The sequence below is a fragment of the Cephus cinctus genome, unplaced genomic scaffold, assembly GCF_000341935.2.
Source record: "Cephus cinctus unplaced genomic scaffold, Ccin1 Ccin1_scaffold0129, whole genome shotgun sequence".
NCBI lineage: Eukaryota > Metazoa > Arthropoda > Insecta > Hymenoptera > Cephidae > Cephus > Cephus cinctus.
Window position 1 is genome coordinate 1053515 of NW_014332862.1, and position 26751 is coordinate 1080265.

The window sequence follows — 26751 nt, forward strand, 5'->3', positions numbered from 1 at the left end:
GGGGGGGGGGCAGAGAGAGAGAGAGAGAGAGAGAGAGAGAGAGAGAGAGTGTAGTACGTGCATGTAGAGATATGAACGTTTTGTTGAAGATCGACAGGATCGAAGGCCAATTTTTGTAAGAAAAATTTATTAATCAACAATAGAGTATAACAACAGTATTCTCGCATAACAAACCCATAGACATTCTATAAACGAGCTTCTATGTACATCGCTTCATTCATTATTCTTTTTGTTCTTCAACCTTTCTTTTTACATTTGTCTTCTATTATAAATAACATTCCATGGAATGGCGCAGTGTCGATTCACTTTTGACACCGCGCACGTTAATACTTGCACCTTTTAGTTTACTATAATTTATTATTTAGGCGCGACTTTATAACGCTTTATATAGTTAACTATTATTATTAACGTTATTAATCATCGCGAATTGACAGATACTTTATTAGTCTGTATTACACAAGATTTGTGTGAGATTGATAAAACACGGGTCCGGCCCGATTTGAAAATAGATGGACCACAGTTGGCCCAAGTGAAAGAATAAAATTTATTAGGCACATCCTGGTCGAGAGGATACTCGAAGATGGAGACGATGCGATCGTTCCAAATCCTGAGGATATGACGTGATAACAGAGTGTTACGTTGCGTTACCGCATTGATAGGCGGGAGTCATTGAATTAAAAACGTGGAAATAATACCGATCCGATAATGAAATCGAATGATTATCGACTAAAATCTGGCAAGAGTTCATTGGAGGAACTGTTGATCGTAATCGTCACATATCCAGGGGGCATACGTGCGAATAGATAATGATGTTGCCGGACAGACAAATGAGGACACCGAGTGCGACGAGGATGAGGTAGAACTGATACTTGACGGACATTAGGTCTAGATCCGGCGTGGGCGGATCCGAGTCACTTACTTGGGTCATCTCGTCGCGACGCTCTTGTTCCAGAAGATGACGTCTGGCGCGTAGTTCCTTCTGTCGTGATTCCAAGGATGCTATTGCCTCAGCCCATTCTCGCCATTGCGCACCCCACTCTCTCTCTAGTTCTCGTTGAGCACCTTCCAGAGCTTCCCTTCGAGCTGCCCACCTCTCCTCGCGTTCCTCCTGTTCTCTCTGTCAGACATTTTGTGGAACATTTGGTTAAACTTTTGACTTGGGGGTAAGAAACAAGGTGATAATTTACCTTGAAATCTTCTTTTTCCTTTATTAATGCGGCTTTTTGCTGTTCTAGTTCCTCCAGAGCGCGGAGATCTTCGCTCGAGTTTAGGAGATTGTCGCTTGAGGATGAGGCGTGAAGGTCTGATACACTCCAGCTAAGTAAAGATAACCGGGAGAGGTTGACTACGGTCGATTGCAGATTCCCATTTCCTATGCTTCCCTCCTTCCTGAGTTTAGCTGCTTCGACTGGGTCGTTGTAGCGAAACATGTTATTCCTACCCAGGAGGATTATGCACCCTTGGGATAGTCTTGTAGGTTTGTCGACCTGGGCGGTATTGATCCAGCAGTGCAACGAGAGTGGATGGAGTGTCGCGACTCCACCATCGAGTTCTACCACACAGTGTTCAGGCTCCACGTCTGCTCCGGTTAGAACGATGTCCTATGTTATTAAATAAAGAAAAAGTTCCTGAAGGCAATGTCTTTCGAATAGCTTTAGGATTACGTAGACACGGGAAATATGCAAACCTGCGCTGTGGTTGCTTCTTCGGTTCCTACAAGAGTTCTCCCTTCTTTGAGATGGTAAAGTGTCACTCCAGTGCTGAGGAGGTCATCGTCAATGCCAACTAGGTGAGGCATTTCAGAATCGAGCACCACACCTACACCGCTTTTTCTAAGGCCCAGAGCACGTTGTTCCTGAAGAATCTGTTGAGTTTCTCGCCATTTCTCAGCCCACTCCTCCGTCAGCACCTTCTCCTGTTCTTGTTTCTCATGAATCTGTGCCAGAAGCACCTGGGGCGGTCTCTCAACGCTCTGCACCAATTATTAAAAAAAAATATTTATAATGTCTAGCATAGATGGCACTAATCAAAACCATAAAAATTCCAATGTTACTCGCCATGTCTTTCCCAATCAGTGACTTCAGCTTCTGTATCTCCTCCCTAAGTTCACGAATAAGCTTGACATTCGGATCTTCGTTGATCGTCGGCTTGTTGATGATATTCTTTGCCCTGTTCGCGTACCTGAGAGTACTCAAGGTCTCACCATAATTACAATCAGCAGGACTGACCGCAGCAATCATAATAGTCTTCGAATTACCGCCAAGGGAGTCCTTCAGGAGCCAGGTCAGCACGCTGTCACGGTAAGGTATAAAGACGCTGCGCTTCGAGCAATTGGAGTCGCTCGAGCTTAGCTCGGCTAACGCCGATATCACAGAACCTAAAGTCACTAAAGACTTATTGATGTGCGCACCTTCCTTCAACCTTTGACCCGTAGCCCCGGTCGCATTGGCCCTTTCACTGCAAACGTCCAAATACAATCACACCCTTAAGAACCAGACCTAGTTACTGCAATAAGAATATAAAAATGAGTCAATCCAAATCTTTCGATTACCTTCCAGCCAAGTCGACAAGGTGTACCTTCGATACCGTCTCCGAAGGCATATTGCCTGCAGAGAAACCGGCCTGTACAAAAGTTATTGTAAATATCGCGTGGCTTCTACTGCTCACGTCATTCATATTTGTGCTTGCTGTGGTTCTGTGCGTATTACCCCTCACCATACATTCCTACAAAAAAAATCAATATTTAAGAATCCAAAATAAGAAATAGATTAATACCCCTACGGTCCATCTACCTGAATATCCGAATAGTCATATACAAGATGACTGGATAAATCCTGTACGTAAGGCCCTCTTTTAGGATGCTCTCTTACTCTAAGAGAATGTGACTGGGACTGGTCAGGCCTGAGCAAGTCTCTCACTCTCTCATTGTGTATTTCCAAAAATGACACCTCAGTCCTGTAAGACGCACCGCTCTCCTTTCCAGTTGCCATACGAGCGAAGAGTGTCTTACAGATCCGTGGTATTAAGCCTTGAGATTCCTGTAGATCCAAAGTATAAATAAGCTCATTAATAAAATCATCTTAATATCCAGCATCGACAAATAATCTTCTCAATTGCCCTTACCGGTGAACCCATCATCGTAAACGTCTTTCCGGATCCAGTCTGGCCGTAAGCAAAAACACAGGCATTGTAGCCTTCAAAGGCACTTTCTATAACATCCGTACCCAGATCGTAGAAGACCTAAAAGATATTCATAATCAAACTCCTGGTACAGTTTAGTAATTCATTGTTTAAAGAGTGATGGGTAATAGCATGCGGAAAGAAGCATGGCATCCTCCACGTTTCTAGACTCCGTTGGACATGCCCATACATGAGTTACGTATTACGTGTTCCGTATCAGATACTACGTGTTCAGCATCCTTACGTCTACGAGCATACCAATATCTTTCTAACCTAGTCAAACGTCCTATTCGCTATTATTAACACGTAATGGCCGATTGCCGAATGTCAGGTCATTTGCATCCCCACTCAGGTACCTTATACGTACAACTGTACTCTATTATGTCTTATCCGGGGCATCGTACTGAAGTCCTGCACTCGTGTATGGGCATCAATCCAAGATACAGAGCCGTTAACGAATGCCACGTTGTATGACGTTTGAATGAATTAAGAATTTGAACGTAGACAGTTGGAAAATTGTATATCCTTGAAATAAAAAATTCGCACCTCTTCCTGGGAAGCATAATTCTCGTCGTTTGCGTCGAAAGACCAATAGGAATGATCAAAAGTGAAGTCCTTGTACTTCTCTTTGTCTATGTCCCGACAGCTGCCTGGCGTCTGAAAATCAAGCATTATTTATTTCAAGATTCAGTATCTCTGATATACGTATTTTATGTTATGCAGGCTCATTACCTTAAAGGTGATTTTCAAGCTAACAATTAATAAAAACAAGGAGAACTCTAACGATAAACAAAAGTTTGCAAAGTCGTATGATAATCAGAGAAATACAGTGTAACAGTGTGGCGCAATCGTTATTAACCAACGGCCTCAGGGATGTGGTTTCTTATTATTACGTTTAATATGGCACAGTGGTTCTTGAATGTAGAATCATAGACAGTGACAAGTAGATGTTACAAGAGACTGTTATTTTTTTTTAATGAAATGCAAAATCATTTATTCCTTTCTCATATAGAAGAGAATTGCCAGTCTTTGATTATGGTTTGTATGCATAATTCTTGGAAGTTTGACAATAATCTTTATTCATTAAATTTATATAAATAACTACGTATTTTCATGCGCAAAAAGTCACATAAGGTAGATCTGCCTTTGAAACGGGCGAACGTGGACTGTTTGTCATTGTGAGACTGTTTGACAATTCTAAAAGTATAGAATATGACAGACTAACTGGGTCATCGCGCGATAAAATCCATTAGCTGATTTTCACATGATGACAAAGCACAATCGTAATTGTGACAGGTATTAAGGGGTCTCATGGTTATTATCAGTTAAGTCAGTATCTTAATATATATATATATATATATATATATAGTCTCTTTTGGTATGTTCCATAATCGATGAGTTTCTATATACATTCTCTACGGACCAGCTGATACACCCGTACAAGGCGGATTATAGCTTCACGGACTATCGTGTACCAGCCAAAGGACTTTCTCCTGACAGATGACCATTGGAACGTAGAACTCTGAATCGAGGAGGATTTCGTACCGGGAGCAAAGAGTTTAACAAACTAAGACCGTGACGTAACGGGAAACAATAACATCTGATCGTAAAAGAAGTTTTGCTTTGCTGTCCACCACGACTTGATTCTGGTAAAATCTAAGAAATGGCAACAGCGAATAATATTGTTGATACACCCAGAAGCAGTGAGAATATAATTAGTAATGGATAATAATCTTGAATGACGAATGTATTTATATGGAGGAAAATGTCGTAGTATTGAAGATAGGGGAAAAAATATTAGGTATACCTTTGTATTGAAGATTCTTGTTCTTTTCCCATCCATCTGAACAATCAGTTTAGCGTTCATGGCAAGTTCCCTGAAAACAGCAAATAAATATCCTTGGATCAGACAGTATCTATCAACAACATAATAATCATGGTGTCTCGTTCGAAGGAACACGGGATGTAATTTGTTTCACAGGATGGATCCGAAATAAGTGACAGCAGGTGGGAGCACATCACTCTCTCTTTTTCATCTTTATCTCTCTCTTTCTTACTCTCCTTCTTTCTTGCACTTGCTACTCCAGAGTTGATTCGTGTACAAATGATAATCACCTTTTGTTAAAGGGTCGAACCCTCACAGCCACCTTCACCGAAGCCATGATTAATATCAGCGCATGAGACAGAACCAAAAACCGCCTCGTCTGTTATATGATATTTACAACTGTTTTCGAGAATTAATCGCGACACCGCCAATGCACATCGGGGTACCGTGGCGAGCGAAACGTCGCCCGCACTTAACCATCGTCCTCGATTCGCTCACGACAGCCACAGCCGGACGACTGCCAGTGAGCGTGGAGACAAAAAATAATGGATGACGCATGCGCACCAGGCCCATTCCCAAGGCATCTGCACTTGTCCGGATCGACGCTAGCGCGTGGTTCTTGCTTATTCCTACTTTTTGGCGTCGCCGCTCCATGCTTATGGCACCGCAACGGTTAACGTCACGGATAAGCGACAGTACGAAACCAGGAGAAAGAAGGAAGGAAAGAAACAGGTTCCTCTGTATAGACGCCTCTACGATTGGCTGGATGCAGATATGGTGAACGGTGAACAGAGGCCTGGAACCAGTCAGCCACCCAGTCGTATAACCAGCCAGCCAGCCACCCACGCAGGAGTCGTAGCCAGTGCAAACACTTTGCGGTTTCCATAGCTCGTAACCACGATTTAAGGAATTCGATTTGCATTAGTCTCTTCTTTGTTGTTTTCTGTGTTCTCCGTTTCTCTATCCTTCTTTTATTCTACTTTATTAAACCTAGTCATTTTGTGTCACGCTACACTGCGCCATTCTTCTATTTCCTTTTTGGAGTATAAGTAAACGAGGTCTCCAATTTTTCTTCCTGCTCTTACTTCACATTAGATTTACCTAAAACAAAGTGAGATCACCATTCTTGTGCGTCATAACTATCCTTAAGTTTTTAGATGATGAACGATAAGCGATGAATTAATTTCATTATCTATCTATACTTTATTGAATTTAAATGAATTACCAGACAGTTTTTCCATTTTTGAGTACTAATTATCAAGATTGATCCTTATCCATATTTCATGTCTAAGGTTCTCGTGATAAACTACGTCAAACAAGAGTTATCTTGACTGTAAAAAGTTTAAAAGATGCTTATCCTTTGCGGGAAAACAATCGGAAGGATTATTAGATAAGCTTTAATCTTATAAAAATAATTTCTCCATAGGCATGAGGCGTTGCTATAGAAAATACAATGCCAGGGTCACTTTCTTGAACTCAACATCATTAAAACGTATGTCCATAGAACAGGATCATTGATATGACCAATGATTATGGTGAACACTTTTAGAATTGTAAACGTGTACGATTGATTGTGAACGTAAAAGCGGAACCTTGAAAAAAGAAGCTATATAATATGCACAGAGCATTGTGATTCATAGTCAATCGGACTCACTGACGTAATCCTGACTCCACTACTAAAGCGGTCGCGGGGTCATAATGTATAAGAGAGGGTAACGTATACATGTGGCTGGGTTTCTTGATCATGAGTTTAAGAAGCACGTCAGGACGGAATGACGGAGGGCTTCTGTTTCGAGTGACACTTCCTCGAGGCCAAGTACGGTCGGAAGAAACTGAGCATTTACCGTTTACTTCTTTTAACATTTGGCCAGTTTATTATGAGAACGCCGGTCATGTATATGGAAACAGTTGTAAAGCGCTGTATACCTTTCTTCGAAATTTTTAACGTCAGCCAACAAGGTTATACGGAAGATAGTCGGTGCAATGTGAGACTCTAGAATTTCATTCTTTCACATTCGTTAGGCTTTGTCTGTTTACAATAGACGAAGATTTATGCAAAGAAAAACTTGGTAGAGTCTCAGATCCTTTTCTCCTATTCATCCAGGGGTGTCTGTAACATTTATTTTCTTCAAATCAATACACTTATGATAAATATGATAATAAATGCATTTAAATTCATAAGATTTATCCATCTATAGATCGATCTATATAAGTAATAACGAGTTGGGAGCACAAAAAAGCAAAGAGAGATGATTCTCATACTATCTTCATAATAATAATAATAAGCTCTGATTTTCCCCTCTTCCTATTGGATATTTGACGTTGGCGCGAAATTCAAAAGTACTTCATTTGGGTTATCATGGTGCTTTAGTTTCTCTAGACTGTGCTACCATCTCCCGCTGCTAATATTAATCAGAGAATCACGTAAACCTTCTCCCTGTCGGTATTGCAGAGACGACGGTTAGCAGGTAGGGTGAGTCCGGGTTTACAGGCAGCATAGAAGAACCGAGCATCAGTCGGGTAGGAACTGTCGGGCATGTGCGTTGCCCCTGGATTCTCTTAAAACGCCTACAATACGGATAGTGTGTGCGCATAGCCTGACCTACGTATTCCTCGAGTATGTCATCACGCTAGGAACATACTGAACCAACATGTGATTCTGACAGAAAGTACCGCCACCGGCATCGCGTTCGTCCCGAGGCTGTGTTTCCGTGTTAAAAAAGTGTTAAACCAAACCGGATTCCCCGTCTAGGGGTGGATATGTATTGAGCACCGTGTCACGCACATCATGGTTGCTAAGCACTTCACCCAGGGTAAGTCTCCTAACGGTCCTGCCTTTGTCGCAATACTCCAACAACAGATTCCAACCCCTTGTCGTCATTCTCAAGTGAGACTATAAAGAGAGCAAAATTCACATTGGCATCAATTGTACCTGAATTTTAAACTTATTTTCCGTCTTATGTCTCTTTAGCTACTTTTTTTACCTTCCTTGCGAGCTGCTGTTTCTTACCCTCTCTCTGATTTTCTCATGGGGTGTGTACACCTAAGAATGAATACTTCTGAGTGTGGATATACTGGAGCATGATAACAATTTCTGATCCTTCGGACATGAGGATAAGAGATCATGGGATTTACAAACAATAATATTTTTCAATGGGATCTTACATTCAATTTAGTCACGTCAACAAGTATTTCGTCGGTTTAGGTTGGAGTTTAATTGTTCGCACCCTCTTTTCACGAATCCTTGGGGATGCTGTGGGTGTATAAGGGTAGAATGTAGATTGACTATCGGATTATTGTTTCCTCGTAGGATTTTGTCTTGTAATTCATCCGCTACTTTTAGAATTTCCAGTCGATACCGAATTTACAATAAGACCCTGTGTCAGAGTATCATCGTGTCCACAAGCTGCTGCGGTCTCTTTCGTTTTTTCGTCTCTCCCTTTCTCCTCTTCCTATTCTACTCGCACCAATAATCCGCAAAGCCTGGTTAATTCCAACTATACTTCCAATCTACTGGAAAGCATCTGTCAGCGTTCTGATGCAGATCCTTCCTCCAATTAAGGACTGTTGCCACAACGCGATCCGATTGCAAACTATACGTAAGACTAGTCGGCCATCGGTCATATCAAATAAACTGGCTTGACAACAGTTTGCTCTGTGTCGGACTTCCCGATTCGTATTTGAACAATGAAATAACTGACTAGCGAAGAGTTCTCGAGAATGATTGTCACTCCCGCGTGTCGTTACTTCCTCGAAAGCCATTATCTTGCCGACATGATAAACTGGCTAGTATTCACACTTTTTACAAAAACATACATAAGATTCATCGTTTCTGTCATCACTCGCTTGTCCTGGAAGAATCTTCAATTTTTTTAAGTCCTGTAATTAACACATATACCAAATTACGTATTCCGTGGAAGAAAGTAAGACTGACAAAAATTCATGTTAAATTTTTTAAACAGTCCAGGGAACCACCCTCGCGGTAGATAAGGTAGCCATTTATCAGAGAGGGCGAAACGATTGCACTGAACTTTGACCTGTACATTTATTTCGGCCGTGTCATAAGATCCCAGGACGTTCGCCGCCATTTATTCGAGACTCGTAGATGCCGCACGGTTTTTCTGATAATTTTGACCTAGTTTCGTGGCACAAGGAAAACATTGAATATACATTCAAACATCGAATGTGCCTTTGACGTTGACTTTACATGACATGCAAGGTTTTAAAGCAGTCTGAAGTTATCATAACATGCGAGATAAAGACTCTCGCATCGGACTTTCCTCTCCTCTTCTACACGTTATTCCTTCTTTTTCTTCTTTTCTTCGTCGCGGACTCCGTCTTTGTGTACACCATCTGTCGCGTGTAAAGGGGCACGTGTGGCGACTGTGTACGTGCGCGTGCAACGACAGGCTTATAGGTATGCGTGGGTGATGGCGTGTATTTCAAACAGTATTACAAAGGTCCTCAGGACTCGAACGCACGGGAAGTTATTAAAGTGAAATTCCACGTTCCCCAAATGCCACGCCGAGAACATCCGGCGGAGGTTGCGCGTACGTAAACAAGCCGCGACACGATGCCTTTAAAAGGACGACGCTCGAGGACTACCACCAGTTACTCGTACATTATTCGGGTTGAAATTTCAAAAGACGCAATGACTAACTTCTTCGAAACATTTAATTCACCGCCAATACCCGGACTGTACGATTGTTCACGCGTTCTATTTGAATTGGTGCTTGAGATATAACCTAAACCGTGAGTCACTGTCCCCAGCATCCTAGAAGGGTTCCCTGGAATTTTCGTGTCAGCGTGACTCACCAGGTACGATAAACGCGTGACTACGGTCAACCGAATAATCAACCAGACTCCACCTCTCTATCTCCTAGTTAGATACCTATAGCTATAACCATGTCGCGCGTCACCAGTTTACCTGTTACTGGGATCTAGTGACTTTCCCCTAGACGCTTGATCGTTTGCATCGACAAAACGATTTCACCATGGACTTGCATAACCTTGGCAAGATCGGATGAGCTTGTTGGCATTCTTCGTTATGTATGAGTTCAGAGGTTCCTGGGGACGATTAAAGAACTGGCGGGAGGGGTGCGGGGACACAGGGGTTCAAAGGTTGAGGACAACTAGAGGACAGGAGTATGGGTAAGGAGAAAGAGGAGGATGAGGGCTGGTCTCAGATAGGGTAGAAAAGCGCATACGGACGCAACTGTCGACGCAGAGGTCTACATAGCTGAGCAGCGCCAACCCCTCTCGTGCGTACTCCAAATATCAAGGTGGCTATCTTTAAAATGGAACCCCTCCAGATGCAAAGGTCGGCATTTGAATTAGCGCTGGGAATAGTATGGATTGTAATGCACTGGCCCGTGGAAGCGGCGGCTAGGTCGGCCGAGTGCCATTTCGAACTTTCAGCTCACTTCAGCCTCCATGCTCACCCCTATCAAAATCGATATAGTACTTGCATGGCTACTATTGCACGGCCGAACATAACTGCAACCCCTACTGGTTCTACTGTCTACCGTATATCAGAAAACAGTCCAATATATGTATATGTCATTGGAGTTATTTTCTTCTACAAAGTGCAGGCAAAGGTCTCTGCTACCTGATGGACGTGTGAGGTGATCCGTGTAGAATACCAGTAGGTCTACCTGCTTCCTCTAAGGTCACGGTACGATGCCTCTTGTATCCTTGAGCCTCTAGAGTGAGGGGGCTAAGGGACAGAAAAAGATACAAAACTTTTCGGTCTTCCAGTAAAATCGTTCGAGCGACGCAGTCGTGGCGTGAATATGAGAATACCGATTATTGTCGTCGTATCCGTGTTTTGCGTGGTTGGCCTAAGTGCGCCAGGAATTGTTTGTCGAATGCCTGTGCAGTTTGCGGCTGATGACATCTGGGGGTTTAGGTGGGTTTCGATGCGGTGAAGTAGTTGCCTTCCTGCAGTTGCCATAGTCGGAGTCAGGAAACGGATGGCGATCCGACTGCGGCGATAAAGGAACGCGTCGTAGAGCTGCAGAAGGAGATAGAGCGATGCTGAAACTACCGCGGATGAGAAAGAGAATCAGGCGAGGCTGGCAGACAGGAAAAAGAATGTGAACAAGAATGGTGAGCGTGGAGAGGATAACGGGGAGTGGTGCGACGGCGAAGGTGCATCCGTAGACAGGGTGGGTGAGGAGGGAGGGACAGGGGGGGGAGGAAGAAAAAGAATAAGGGTCAGTGTGCGAGGGAGAGAAGGATAGAAAAGGAAAGGATAGATTTAGCACGGGATTAAGTGGGACTGCCTTACAATGGGATTCATGTAAATTTCAAGCAAGCTCAGCACGTTCGCGAACTTTCGTTGGAATATCATCAGGGAACAAGATTGAGTGTCGGTATCTCAGGATGCGTTGCGAATGCGCGAATCATCGACTGCTCAAGTATCATTGTCCTTGGTTACTTGGCGAGGGACATCTGCCGTGCAGGTGCAGGAGACACCTGCGTGTCGATAACCTGAGGGTGTTCCAGGTTCCTTCTCGAAGACTCAATGGAAGCTATTCCTGCCACTACTTTTCCCTACCTGACCTTCGATCTTATTGTCCTCCTTTGGTGTGACACGATTTTTTTCTTTCTTTTACAGGCTCCAGTCCCGAGTTCGGGGTTCCCGACATGACGGTGATCAGCGACATCGACGAGACTGGGATCAATCGAAATCTCCAGGTCCGCTACGAGAGGGACCAGATATATGTATCCTTTTGAAAAAAAATTTTGTACAGGAAGCGGACACATGATTACGGTACCTTTTCTTGGTCTCGATTGGATCTCCCTATACGTATGCATGTAAGGGTTCGGGTGGGTGGCGAACGGGCGAGTCGGCCAGTCTAGGCGCTTCGGTCGGAGTTTCGAGATGGGTACCTTATAACGGAGACACGTATGAATTTTGTAGGGGTGGGGCGTTGCTCCCGGGTTGGTTCGTTGCCATGGAAACAACCCCCAGTCAGCTGGTTTAACCACCCCAGGCCAAACCCATTCATCTCGGGCTCTCGGGCTCCCGTATACCGAGCGAACGACCGACATCGGCCACCATCGCCGTCAGTACCAACACCATTGCCTAGTCGCCTTCCAATCCTTCTGGACTCTTCTATTTTCACCCTTATTGTTCGCCACGACACCGTCCTCCCATTCCTTCGTTATACGATTCTCCTGGAATTACCCGATAAATATGTATGCAGTCTCTATGGGACTTTTATATAGTAGCCAGACTCTCAATAGAATTTTTACATTTTATTTTTTTAATATATTTCAAAATTTGCAAACCCGCTCGTTATACCGCCTTCGGACGCATGCTTGGGTTCGCGTTTCTAATGAAGGAGTTGAGCCGGGACCAGTAGTACGAGAGAGAGAAGGACGGAGCGTATGAAACAGCGAAGAGCGAGAGAAAGGGGATAGTGAGTCTGCAGCACAGTATACTGTGATATATCGTAACCGTGTACCGGGATTTAGGTCATTTCAATGTTCTCATTAGCGACCACTTCCTGTTCCACGATCGGTACCAGCAACCTCACTGGACTCCATCTACGAAAATTCAAATCTGCTAATCACATTGCTTCTCAGCATTGACACACGTGGTATTCCAATTGAATTTCTCTCATGTGGAGTCTCTGGACCGGGCATCGAGATCCTCTCTAATCCCAATAGAACACACACACGTGTTCTGCCAAGCGAGGATTCAACTTTTTGTCGGCTGATGCAAGCCGAAATGGAAAGAAACTTATGGTACACGTGTCAAGCATAATATAGACAGATGGATAAGACCAAAATTTAAAAAAAAAAATAATTTTTATTTCTTCAGGATCAGCATTTACTCGAGTGGACGAAAAAAAAAAAATTTTAATTTTATCGACATCGAACTGGAACCAGCCAGAAATAAGACTGCGCACGTGATTCCGTTTGCTGGGACTGAAAAAGATAACAGGTTTCACAAGGATCAAAAAAGATAGCAAGCTTACCCGTGGCTGTGATTAAATTGATAACACGGCTCTAACAAGAGGGGATTGCCTGCGGATAATTTAACGCGGAGATAATTCGATATCCCGAAAGTGATCCGAAGCAGCAGCAGTATGCCCGTCCTGCTTTCGAATAGGGTGGAAGACCAATACATGAACGGAGAACCGAACATGCTGAACGATGACGAGGATGGGGCTGAGGTACACGTACCACTACGTCTAGGAAGCCGCTAACTGGCCGCTCTCATTAACCTATTGCTGGCAAAGCGCTCTTATCAAGCTTCGGCCGCTTTCGACGAGTCAAGCCTTTTGCACAGCCAACGTGTCAACGCTCTAGCAGTAGCTATCCAGCTACTAGTTACTATCTTCACCACCTGCAGCAGCGCCCTTTGAAACGAGGGATGACGCGAAGCCCGACAACTATATATTCCCTGTTTGCAGAACCGTCGACGTGCGGAAATTGGGCCGCGGGAAATTGTCGAGATCACAGCCAGGAAGCCCCGTGCTAGGGGATGAAAGTGAAACGAGGTAGAAACGGAGACGAAGAGTTCCAAAGGGGGGCCAGAGGACACTGAGAGGGTCGGGAAGGAGGCGGTAGCGGAAGTGGCAGTTGATGGACGAAACGGGGACAGGAAGCCGTCCTTGGAGTTTCGTTGAAATTACTAAGCACTGGCGCACCCACCTATTCTACGTCACTGTATAGTTTCGAAAAATTGTTACGAGTCATACCAGAGAATCGTGATGATTTTCATCGGTGTGAAAAATGCCTTCAGCGCCCCCTTCTTTGTCTTCTCGTTCTCTTCGTCTCTCTTGCGAATCGCGAGAGCCATCGAAGCGTCGAGAGCTAAACGTTTCTTTCTCCTCGAGGGTTACCCTGTGCCATAGCTGGAACAGTTATAGGTATATTACCCCCTTGGTTCACGGTATACCACCATGAGTCATCATCTCGCTACCCTAAATGTGACGTCATGCGGCGCTCTGGCGTCCCCGCTGAATGCAAGTCAACGTTGCATTATACAAGGGCGTCGTACCTCTCATCTTTTCTCCTACTTTACGTTTCGTTTCCATGTATATTTATCTGTATTATTTTTCCGCGTGTCCTGAAGTAATTAAAAAATTATTTTTTAAGGGAAAAAAAAAATTATTCCTTAACTCAATTATCAATGATACAGACATACACGGGGTCCATACTGATAGCTGTGAATCCCTACAAGGAAGTCGACTACTACACTATGGTAAGTCAAAATATAAATGGAGTTGTCATCCTGACTCTAATAACAATTCGCATAATCGGCGCTAGGCCTATCAGCGCGTTAAGCGCCAGAGGCCCACGCGTTTCCGGTGGCCGTCGTAAACCGGAAACATTATCAAGGGAATAGTAAATATCAGATATAGGAACCTTCGTGTGGAACGTAAAATTAAAAATATTATACCCGGCGCGCGCCGCTCGTTTTCATTTTCTTTCGTCTCTAGATATACCAGGTGGCTCGTCATACCGTAAGGACGTATCGAAATATTTGACGCTTCCATATATATCGACAATGGCTGGATATTTCTGCTTTTGCGATGTTGACGTAGAATATTCTTAAATATTTCGCAGGGATGTTCCAAGCTGCTGTATCAGAAGTAATAATGGAGCCAGAAGTTAATATACTATCGTATCGTTAGGAATGGAAAGGAAACGAATGGCAAGGCAGGACGCTTTTATCATAAAGGTTTGCAAACCTGCGGCATGAAAACAGGAAACGCATACCACGATGGGCTTTCATGGAGATATCGCAAACCGACAACTGCTTTCAAGGCTTTTTTTCTCATCGGAAACGACAGAGCTTAGAAATCCTTTGCCTTCTGCGTACTCTTAGTCAACATTATCGAGACTACGACGTTCTGTCTATACCATATATATATATATATATATATATATATATATATTAACATGATTTTTTATCTATATTGAAACTATCTTCTGGAATTTTCGTTCTCTGGTTTATCAGCTTGTATCTCATATTTTTTTTTAACCACGAATTCCAATCCTCTAATTGCCGGCAGAGATACCCAAGCAGAAATACCTTCTAGACTCTACCGCGTAATACATACCAGCAACTACTCCATTAGTCAAAACACTGACGAGACTGTGTAAAAGTAAAGATACAAAAAAAAAAAGTAAAAAATAACGATAGTACGCAGACAAATAAGTACACAAAAGTTACAATCGATTATTCAATAAATTCTTTTATACCCTTGCTTTAAGTTCCGAGACCTGCCGTGTAAAAAAAAAAGTAACCTCACTTTTAGCAATCGCGTGCAGTTTTAACGTGCACGATATAAGAGAAGCAGCGAGGGCGTCACGACGTCTTAAAGGTACCGTTAGGGCGCAGCCTGTAACTATTTCGGGACTGGTTCGGTTTCCCATAACACGTAGACGTAAATAAAACGTCGACAAGTATTCAGAGGCCGTATGGTCACCCGTGAGTCCTGAAGTCTGTGTAAGTCGTTAAAACGATAAATATTCCAATTTTGTTTTACAAAAAAAAAAAAAAATTGAAACCTCGAATTACAAGACTATCAGGGATGTACCAATCTTCTCGGTCTGTCATTCGGACGTCCTCCACGTGCATCGGCTTATTTTGACACGCGTGACAGCTCCTAGGGGCTCCAGGTCGAAATAAGATTCGGCAGGGCACTAAAGGGGCGGCTCGCTTCTCCCGCGCATCCCCGGTATTGATCGGTCCCGGAGCGCACATCCGATTCGGAGACTCCTGGTGCCGTAGAAGCCGCCGTCGTCCGTAGTCTTTCGACGCCGGAGCATCTCTTTCGAATGCCTATTTTCACAAGCATCTAAGGCTTGTCAGCAGCCTCCTGGAACATGCGTTATCTATTTCTGGTCTTAGGCTTGAATGTAGGTACACAATGTGTGTATATATATATATATATATATATATATACTACCTGGCTATAACGGAAACCTGTACGTCATCGAACTGACACAACTCCTGGTGTTGATCGCGGTCGAGTTCCTACAATTTTCCACCCTCTCGATCAGGTCGTTCCCGTGTGGCGGTAACAAGGCTGACCCACTAACGAAATGGGCCGTGATGTCGTTTCCAACCCCTCGCGGCTTGAAGAACGGGACTCGAAGTCCTTTTTTTTTTTTCTTTTCTCACGGCATTTAAATCTCACTGCAATCCCGGACGAAGTGTGTGCACGCCGACTCGTGTATTTAATTATGAGATCTTGCCTGACGTAGAATTCAAATTTTCATTTGTCAAAGAACTCTTGGCCGAACGCTATTGCCGTTGGTACCTTATCGTTTGGGTGTCTGGCTCGGGCCTATCGCTTTTGAAAATTCTATAGGCGCCTGGAGCCTAGACACGTTCGTGTTATTTTTGTACATCCATTTACCACGATAGAGGTCTAAAATCGTCCTATCTTCGGTTTCATGGCTTGAGACAGGATGAAAGATTATTCCTTGCGAAGATTACACGGGGTTATGTTTTCTGAGGACCGGGAACGCCCTCGTATTGGATATAAAAAGTTATGACGTCCATGATAAACATTTTTTTCTGCTCTCGCGATATCTTTGGATAACAAAAACATTGTGATGGTAGTGCAGTACGCTTTGTTGTCGCCCTTCCTTTTTATCGGTGTACTCTATGACGACAAGGTAGATAAAGGTAAATGGAGCAAAAAAAAACATAGCCAGTCGAATCTGTCATTTATTAACCCAAAGCGTCCTGAAAGTCAAAATTCCATCCAGCATCCGTTCCAACAAGCCGAAATCTGTGCTCGTCTCGAATCTTCCCTTCTTCGCAGTAGATAGGAGCAGCCATCGTGTCCCGGAAACGTCAAAGGTTGACGTAACCACGTGTCGACACTCTTCAGCCTCTCATGCGTATTTAGGGACGCTTTTGAAATTGAGTTTAAGAGTCGGTGAGTTCACGAGGCTGTCTTCACTTATTGAAGTGAATTTTGAGAAGAAAAAAATGAGCTGTTATGTAGTCGATTTTCTTTTTTTATTACAAGCACACCAACCACGGTGACACTATGACAAACCTATAGGTACCTAGTCGAGTGGGATAAAACTAACCTGAAAAATCAATGTTGCGTATATATTATACGTGGCACGCTGTGCCTGTGAACGCAGTGCATAGAATTTATTATTGTAATAGGCATTAGAGCGTCGCGCAGCATAGAAACAGAAGGGTCGCCAATTACGAACTGGGTTGCACTACTTGTGGGCTCAGCTTACTCGATTCACTGGAAGGGGTCGTAAACCCCAGGGTGCAAAGTACGAATGAAACATGCATAGGTGGGTCGTAGGTGGAGGCACGTGTGAGTTTAATTAAAAAATTCTTGCAATCTGAAGGAACGATTGAATGCGACGTTAATTAGGAAGGTGGATTAGCGACGTAGGAAAAGTACGTTAATACTCCTTTTTTTTTTTTTTCTTTTTTCTTTTTTCAGGGATACGTAAATCGGTACCATGGCCAAAAGATGGGTTCGCTGGAGCCACACGTGTTCGCTCTGGCTGAGGCTGCATACAGATCGCTCCAGGACACCGAGAGCAATCAGTCCTGCGTTATCAGCGGGGAGAGTGGAGCTGGGAAGACTGAGACGACCAAGTTCATCTTGCAGTATCTGTGCTCTGTGACGAGTAACGTTGACACCTGGGTAGAACAGCAAATTCTAGAAGCCAATACCATCCTGGAGGCCTTCGGTAAGTTCTTGTTCAGCCTCCTGTTTCGTGGGACGATCTGTTGCGTTGGGTTCGGATGGGGTGTTTTTGAATTTTTGTAAAATCTTATCAAACGCTTTGCTCGCCAGGTAACGCGAAGACCGTGAGGAACGACAACAGCTCCCGCTTCGGGAAGTTCATGCAGGTCTGCTTCGACAGCAAGTGGATGATCAAGGGATGCATAATTCAGGATTATCTTCTGGAACAGAGCAGGATCACTTTTCAGAGTCCTGGTGAGAGGAACTACCATGTGTTCTATCAGCTGGTCGAAGCTGGCACCCGGGACAAGGAATTCGCCGAGCAGTACAAGCTCATGCCCGCCAATCATTACCAGTACCTGAAGCAGTCAGGGTGCGTCAAGATCGATGGTATCACCGATTCAAAGAAATTGGACGCCCTGAGGCTGGCCTTCAACGTTCTCCAAGTGGCGCCCGAAATGTGCGAGGGTATATTTCGCGTACTCTCTGCTATTCTCTGGCTGGGTAATCTCAGCTTCGAGGACGTCGACGGGGAACGTTGCGAATTGACTGTGGAAGATCGTGACATAGTCGCCACCGTTGCTCCACTTCTTGGACTACAGGTGGAGGACCTCACCAGGGTCGTGCTTGTTCGCCAGATTAACGTCCGTGGAAATATTACTGAGATCCCGTTGAAGGTGCAGGAAGCACGAGAGAATAGACACGCTATGGCCAAGGCACTCTACTCCAGGACCTTCGCCTGGCTCATCAATCATATCAACAATTGTACCAATCCGGGACAGGACAGCTCTCGGTTTCTGGGGGTGCTGGATATATTTGGATTTGAGAACTTCTCTGTCAACAGCTTCGAGCAACTTTGCATTAACTATACCAACGAGAAGCTTCACAAATTCTTCAATCATTATGTATTCGCCCTCGAGCAGGAACTTGTATGTATTTTTTTTTTCGTGCTTGATCATGCTAGAGATTAAGGGATAATGTGATTTATCATCGTATAATTTAATTTGATATTATTAATTGTTACAGTATCATCAGGAAGAGATTCAGTACTCTCACATCACGTTCACCGACAACACTCTTTGTTTAGAGCTGATAGAAAAACCTCCGAGATGCGTTCTTAAACTTCTGACAGAGCAGTGTCACATGCCGAAGGGTTCAGACTTGGCATACTTGACTAATCTACATTCGGAATTTGAGAATCACCCTTGTTACGTAAAGGGCGAGGATCGTCGCAAGTGGGAAAAGGAGTTTGGCGTTAAGCACTACGCAGGCTGCGTGACGTACACTGTCCAGGGTTTCGTCGACAAGAACAGAGACGTCCAGCAGGACGTCTTCTTTGACTTCATGTCCAGGAGTACGAACGAGTTTGTCCAAGAGATCACGGTCTATCAGGATTTACTGAGCTGTACTGTAGCCAGAGCATCAGGTGGAGCCACGACGATGTCTAGAGGAACGTCCAAGGGTAAACCTACTCTCTGTGATTCGTTTCGACATCAACTTCAGGCACTGGTGGATGTCCTTCAAGCAACCACACCCTGGTACGCTAGGTGCATTAAGCCCAACATGGAAAAGATGGCCAATAACTATGACGAGAAACTCGTACTGGATCAACTCAAGTATTTAGGGATGCTGGATATTATTCGCATAAGAAAAGAAGGATTTCCAATACATATGCCATTCAGGGACTTTGTCGCAAGATACAGATGCTTGGACAAGGCCAGAACTTCCTCGTCTTGCGATGAGAAGGATGCTGTGAGATGGTTGATCGGTAATCAGGGTATTCCTGACACGGAGTGGCAGATCGGTAGGACGAAGGTATTCCTTAGGAGTTACGTTCACGAGCCGCTAGAGGATTTACGTAACCAGATGGTTACTAGTAATGCTATTGTTATACAAAAGACTTGGCGTGCTTATACAGTTAGAAAGGGTACGTGCCATCGTTTATATACGTCTATATATTATATATTTAATATATATTATATTAATATACATTAAAACGTATTCTATGTGTAGAATATAAAAAGATAAGAGATGCTGCCCTGAAGGTTCAACATGCCTATCGCGGCTGGAAACTACGTATAATGTTCATAAGAAAACGTCGGGCAGCAATTGTTATTCAGTCTCATCTGCGAGGTGTCTTTGCACGGGAGGTGGCTACTGCTCTGCGGGAGATGCGCCGGGTCGATGAGGAGATGAGGAAGAGGGAGAGAATGGAGGAAGAAAGAAGGTTAATGGAGGACAAAAAAACGCTTGAAGAAAGTCAAAGGTACAATCGAAAAGCCGTTTTCTATAGCTCTTCATTTACTGATCCTCTTGTCGCGATACGATGATCGCTCTAGCGGCGACTTAACGTACTTCTCTCCTTTGTCTCTTGTAGCGCGCAATACAACGGTATTGTTGGAATGGAAGCCGGGTAAGTTCGGATGCACTCTGAGGAATGTGTGCTTGGTTCTGCGCGAATTGATTTACATTTAAATGTCTTGAACCTTTGACACTGGCTGATATAATTAACCCTAGGTGCATGAGCGTGGCTGACATTGAATTAAAACAGTGCGAAAGTCATGGGAGATAGAATTTATTTCTTTTTAATGACTTACTTGTTTGGCATATTACAGAAAGGCACAGGAGGAAATCGCAGCGTTGTCTCAAATGGCAGAACAGCTCAACTCGAAGATGGTTGCTTCAGAGTTACAGTCAGTGGACCTGGATAATCTCTTCTCATTCCTGTCGGACGTTCAATCCTCAAAGGGTAATCAGATCATCGAGGAGATCGGCGAGAGGATGGATGAACTCGTAGAGGACCTAGACGTGGAACTCGAAACTGTCCTCCAGCAGGAGATGGAACTGAATTCTCGGCCAGACTCCAAATCTTCCAACATTGGTCCTCAGGACGGTATATCTCAGCAACAACAACAAAGAATTGGCGCTAGTACAGCAGGTGGAAAATTGGGTCAACCAAGTCTTCCAGAACCGACGGAACCACCTCCACCACCACCACCACTTCCTCTACCTCTACCTCTACCTCTAGCCCTTAATGGAGACACTTCAGCCGACGATGGAGAACCTATCTATGAATCTGTTCTGCCTAGAGAAGAGAATGGACCCAGTAGCCCTATAGTTATTAATGGTAACTCTAGCCAGCTGGTGAACGGCGACAGTTGTGGTTCGCCACCACCGGTTCCTACCAGTAAAATCATAAAGGAACCAATAGCCGGAAGTCCACCGTCTAGACCAGACTCAAGGAACTCGAGCGCGCATCATATTCATCACAATCATCATCAAACGGTTTCTCAGCAACAGCTTAATGGGCACGAGCAGCCGCAGCAGCAGCAGCAACAGCCACAACAACAACAACAACCAGCCGAGCGTGAGCAAAGACGTAAATTCCGTGTTGAGCGCAAACTTCAAGAGCTCGAGGACAAGAAGGACGTACAAGATGGCGAAACAATGTACCATGATATTGTGGAATTCGCTCAGAACTACTTCAACAGTCACGAGCGCTCTCCAGAGGGTACAATAATGGCGACCCTCACTCGAAAATCACGTGGTAAGAGTATCGAATTCATCCCCAAGTACGAAATGGTCACGTATTACAAAGGGTCGAGCATACCCAACTCCCATATACATATGTATGATCCCGATAACGTGAACGTGGCGTGTTCGGTATTCCGGGACCTCTGCAAGTACATACGCGGGGAAATGAAGCTCGAACAAGAGATTGCGACAATACAGAGTATAATAGGATATGGAATAGAGCGCGAGGAGTTGAGGGATGAAATTCTGGTGCAGTGTATGCGACAGGCTACGAATAATCCTAACGTCGAGTGGGCTGAGAGGGTTTGGCTACTCTTATGTTTGGCCATAGTCGCATTTCAACCTAGTAAATTGCTGTACAAGTACTTCGTTTCCTTCCTCAAGAAGAATCTGGCTCTAGAGGGAAAACTCAGGCAGTACGTTCAGTGGTGCGTGGACAATTGTAAAAATACCAAGGTGTCCTGTAGGCAATACCCACCCTCGACTGTGGAGATAGCAGCGATGAGGAGATTGGGTACAATAGTCTGTCGATTCTTCTTCCTGGATGGAAGAACCAAGGCTATAGATGTACATCCCACGGATACAGCTGCGGATGCTGCAGCCAAACTAGCAGAAAAATTGGGTCTGAGATCTTTGGAAGGATGGGCTATATATCAGAGCAGACCAGACGGCGAGGAACATGTCAGAGCTCATGATTACCTGTACGACGTAATCGCCGCTTGGGAGGTTAAGCAGTGCAAGTTGAATACGTCACAATCGACTTTCTCAACCTTGAGACGAAGTAATAATCCTACATTAGGCAGCGGAGAGAATCGTTTTGTTTTCAAGAGGAGACTTTTCCGTAATACTCGAGAGCTCTCCCAGGATCCTGTAGAGGTTAACATGCTCTACTCTCAGGCTGTGTACAATGTAGTCAAGTGCGACGACTTCCCCGTCTCGGAGAAGGTTGCGCTCCAATTGGCGGGTCTGCAAGCTCAGGTTGCTCTTGGTGATCCCAAGGATAACGACAGGCTGGATTACTACAGCGAAGTAGATAGCTTTCTGCCTTATCGTATAAGTAGAGCACGTGGGGATGATGTCTGGGTTCCTATAATCGCCCAGGCGCATAAACAGTACGGTGCTGGTAGATCCGAACTGACTGCCAAGGTGCTTTACCTCTCGTGTGTGATGCAGTATCCCTTATACGGCACCACGATGTTCAACGTCACATACAGAGGTTATTGGTCCTATGGGAATCAATTGATACTGGGTATCAATTGCGATGGCTTGATGCTTATCAAACCGGATGACAAGTTTGTCCTATCGGAGTATCGCTATCAGGACGTGGAGAGTATAATGCTCGATCCAAGTGATTCCTTCATAACGTTATCCTTGCTCAGACACAATCCCGACAGTTCTCACAAGTGTTTCGTCTTCGAGACACCTCAGAAGAATGAAATCGGTAGTCTGATCGTGAGTTACTGTCCCGCCCTGGCTGGTTGGATAACGGAAAACGAGGCACCGGTAAAGAAGCTGAAAGGTATCACGAACGAGGATCGGGTCAGGCTTTATCACAACCTCGTGAACTGTCGACGAACTCTCGTGGATTCAGACGCCCTTCGCAAGCCCCAAGATATGGGTGGCGGTTTCCTCAGGAACACTCTAAGAAGACTGTCGAAGCATAGGATAGAGAAGCTTCGTCAGGAACACGGCAGTGCTACAGATCATGGAGAAACCTACAAAGGCTTTCCTTACGCCTATTGGGCTTTCAGCAGGCAGCCCATTCCTCAGAGTCTAACAAAACTGCCTGACCCTGAAGAGCAAATAGCCTTGAGTGTCTTCCAGCTGATCCTAACGTACGCGGGATTAGGGCAAAATGGTGACACTGTACGCCGGGTTGAAGACGAACACGTCAATCTGATTCAGACTGTTATGGAACGTTGCATGCGCAAGGAAACACTTCTGGGAGAATTGTATCTTCAACTGATAAAACAGACTACGGATCATCCTGACCCTAACAGTCGAGTCAACCTGAGGCACTGGGCACTTTTGTCTCTGGCTTGCTCCGTGATACTACCACCGCAGAAGATCATTAGGAAATATTTGATTGCTCATCTAAAGCGATGTGCCACTGATTACGTCACCGAGGAAGGGAAGTACGCGAGGTTCGCTGAGAAGTGTCTTTACAAGACTCAGGGTACTAGGAGAAGGCAATGGCCGCCAAGTAGAGAAGAGATTATGTGCACCATCAATAGGAGGCCTATATACGCCCGATTTCATTTCATGGACGGTCAGTATCACGCGGTTGAGTTTCATCCATCGGCTACAGCTCGAGACGTAATGGAGATTATCAAGGTCAAAATAGGTCTTGAAGAATCAGCGATGGGTGAGTAACTGGTTTTTCTTGTTATTGATTCATTAAGACTTCGTGCTTAACGATGATACTCATAGGGTACGCCATCTACGAGGTACTTGGTTCTTCGGAACGGTCACTGGTACCGGAAGAGAAGATTGCCGACGTGATGTCCAAGTGGGAACGCTACAGAACTGCCAGCACGACTCAACAAGGTCAACAACCTCAGCGGAAACACGCACACCATCTGTTCCTCTTCAAGAAGCATTTGTTCTTGGATCAATATATGAATCTGGACGATCCAGTTGAAAAGGAGCTGTTGTATCATCAGGTCTTGCACGACTTGAGAGCCGATAGGTTCCCCATCACAGAAAAAGAGGCTGTGAGTGTACAACTGAAGAATTCTCAAAATCTTAGAATACAAAATAAGCCTTTCATTGTGTCTCTTCCCTGCAGATGATGCTGACAGCCCTACAAGCTCAGCTAGAGCTCGGGGACTGTCAGGAGAGTTCCGGGGGTCAGGAATACCGTAGTATTGCCGGTCACTGCCTACCGCCCAGACTTGTTCCTAATCTCTGCGTCGAGGGTGTCCTCCAACACCATCAGTCCTTACGTGGAATGACTCCACCGGAAGCTAAGAAGGCCTTCTTGAACCTGATTCAATCATGGCCGCTACATAAGGCCACAATTTTCGACGTGATGCAGTCATTCACCTCCAACTGGCCAAGAGTCCTCTGGCTCGCTGTCGATCAGCAAGGTCTGCACCTCCTGGAGCATCGTTCCAGAAATGCTCTCTGCACTTACGAGTACGGTAGCATCCTGAGCTACAGTCCAGCCGTAAACTGTCTGATGATCATCACAGGAACCGACAAAAAGCAGAGTAAAGTCATATTAACAACTTCTCAGGTGAGCCATGTTACATTTAATGGACGGGAAGTCCCTGTCGTCTGGTATCAAAATCAAAGTGGCACCCTGATCCTCCTCTTCGTCTTCCTGCAGGCCTTCCAGATATCAAATCTAATCCGTGAGTACACGGAAGTGCTACAATCACCGCCGGACGTCCCAAAGAGGGACTCTACGATCGCCCAACAAATAAGTCAGCAACATCCTGCAAATCCGCTTCCCTCTAACACTAATGGCGGCCGGAAATCAAGACCTGCCTCCATGTTACACAGGGGCGCACCGATAATTCAGTCCCAAGCTAGTTAAGTACGAGTTAAATACTCATTAGGTAAACCAATGACCGGCTAATGATGTTTTAGTTGGGGTCATAGGGATTTTTAGATATAACCATAACGAGAGTGGCCTACTGCGCACAAGAATATTTATAAATCGATATACGATTGTCGCAGCACAAAATGCCAAGCCTATTCTGTTCTTTCTTCCAATATTTATTGAAAACTAGGTTACCCGCGTAGGTATGAAGGCGCATGGTCGTTGCGTGAGTTCGAAGGTGCCAGTATAGATGAAAAAGAAATAGAATTTGAAAAGAAAGAAAACGAAGGGAAAGAGTTCTGAAAGATTTAAAAAAAATGTAAACTGCCATTAATTGTCGGGGAATGTGCTGCGCGCGCATCTTTTTATCCTAATAGACCCATAATAATAATAATGATAATGCTAACAATGGGTCCCGTACCAAAGCCGGAGTTTTTTCTCCATTTCTTATTATATTATCGTTACTCAACCACCGTCGTTGTCTTTTCTACGAGTTCTCTCGACATTTTTTATAATAATATAGCCGGGCACAGATATTTCCCGCGTTATACAAAAATCTCACATTCTCATTTTAATATGTATACGTGCGTATACCTCGCACGACTTCCGATATCGCAACCCAGTCCGTGGACCCCGAGACGAATCTATACATCCAAACAATAATTGTCACAATAACCAAGTAAGCTATTACTCGCGACAGTGACTGGCGCAGCATATCACTTCGAATAACTGATATTTAGCAAAAATTGCAGTGAAGCGACCAATCCTCGCCGGACGCTTCTCTTTAGCACTATTTAGATAATCATGCTCGTGCTCGCGTTGTATACCGTTTGATACGCTTAGCAAAAAAAAAAAAATTAATCGCGGCGCGTTGCGTATAGGAAAATCGAATGAAATGCAAGTTAAAGTAAAATTGAGAAAAGCAGAAAAAAATTAATTAACAATTAAATAAAAAAAAAGAAGAATAAGCTTAGTGTGTATCGTCGCGGCTTTTCGTGCGCCGACTCGATGACAGAGAATTTTCGATAATGTAATATCCGTTTAAAAAAAAATAAATAAATGGAAGACGTAAGTGAATGATCTCAAGAATCTCGAAGCTGTGTATTAAGAGATATTTCGCTATATTGATATACGTGCATACGTAATAAGTCAGTACGTAAGTCATTGTGAGAATTATACATAATATTCTATTCGTTTAAGCGTATATTTTACTACGACGGTTGAACGGCTCGATGCGTGCGATTTTGATAGTCAGGTTGATGTGCCCGAGAATCGAAAGAGGAATAAGAAGTAAAAATATTTAAAAAGACAGAGGAAGATCTCCGTACCGATCTGTCAATACAGAAATTCATTTCCCAATGACAATCCTCGTATCCTTCCTTGCTTCGCGTTTATTATAATCCGTTATGACAAATTCAGATAATCCTTTCGAGATACTGTAACTGCGCGTGTAAAACGTACAATAACCGTCGCAAGGTACAACCCTGTACGTCGAAGTACTGAAACCGTGAGACAGTGAATTATTAAAAAGAAAAAATAGTAACCATTACCATCCGTGGTAACGATAATCTGTCGATCGATGCGACTCCGAAATTGCGTCCAGAAATTTATTTTTAAACGGCTGAAGGAAAGGAGAGGGGTAGAATAAGAAAAGCAGAAAAAACAAAAAGCACAGCCCCGCGTTGTCCCGGCACTTCACACGATAATCGAGAGCGCGTGTATATAATACATAGATATACATACTGTAATGTACTCTATGAAAAAGTGAATTCCAAATAGGCTCGTTCGTTTGAACCAATTGTTAACCATCGAAATTCCGACTGCAAAGCAAAAGCTCGCTAGTATATAAGATTATTGCACGATTAAGAGAATATAAAAGAAAGAGAGAGGGTGAGAGAGAGAGAGAGAGAGAGAGAGAGAGAGAGAGAGAGAGAGAGAGAGAGACGCATCGATTGTGATTGAATTTT

At 44.2% G+C, this 26751-nt stretch overlaps 2 protein-coding genes across 5 annotated transcripts in view; one reads left to right on the forward strand and one right to left on the reverse strand.

Annotated features, from left to right (window-relative positions):
* Nucleotides 1-5553, reverse strand: part of LOC107262904 (kinesin-like protein Klp98A) — a 10542-nt gene extending 4989 nt beyond the window's left edge. For all 3 annotated transcript variants that reach the window (XM_015729561.2, XM_015729560.2, XM_015729559.2), the window contains exons 1-10: nucleotides 5296-5553; nucleotides 4988-5057; nucleotides 3727-3837; nucleotides 3124-3240; nucleotides 2793-3038; nucleotides 2552-2724; nucleotides 2058-2457; nucleotides 1688-1972; nucleotides 1188-1601; nucleotides 920-1117 (exon numbers count right to left, since the gene is read on the reverse strand). In XM_015729561.2, coding sequence (XP_015585047.1) covers nucleotides 920-1117; nucleotides 1188-1601; nucleotides 1688-1972; nucleotides 2058-2457; nucleotides 2552-2724; nucleotides 2793-3038; nucleotides 3124-3240; nucleotides 3727-3837; nucleotides 4988-5057; nucleotides 5296-5342 — 2061 coding nt within the window. In that variant the 5' untranslated portion in view covers nucleotides 5343-5553. The remainder of the gene's footprint in view (nucleotides 1-919; nucleotides 1118-1187; nucleotides 1602-1687; nucleotides 1973-2057; nucleotides 2458-2551; nucleotides 2725-2792; nucleotides 3039-3123; nucleotides 3241-3726; nucleotides 3838-4987; nucleotides 5058-5295) is intronic.
* Nucleotides 5554-6418: 865 nt separating this feature from the next.
* Nucleotides 6419-25743, forward strand: LOC107262902 (unconventional myosin-VIIb). 2 transcript variants are annotated; one of them, XM_015729557.2, is made up of 12 exons: nucleotides 6419-7818; nucleotides 11625-11731; nucleotides 14163-14225; nucleotides 17455-17707; nucleotides 17815-18632; nucleotides 18730-19630; nucleotides 19717-19969; nucleotides 20081-20116; nucleotides 20319-23602; nucleotides 23668-23951; nucleotides 24026-24475; nucleotides 24569-25743. In XM_015729557.2, exons 1-12 carry the CDS (start codon nucleotides 7794-7796, stop codon nucleotides 24776-24778), a joined length of 6684 nt encoding a protein of 2227 aa, XP_015585043.1. In that variant the 5' UTR covers nucleotides 6419-7793; the 3' UTR covers nucleotides 24779-25743. The 2 variants fall into 2 exon arrangements, with proteins under 2 accessions (XP_015585043.1, XP_015585044.1); XM_015729558.2 differs by lacking the exon at nucleotides 20081-20116 and having other exon boundaries at nucleotides 6427-7818.
* Nucleotides 25744-26751: the final 1008 nt, after the last annotated feature.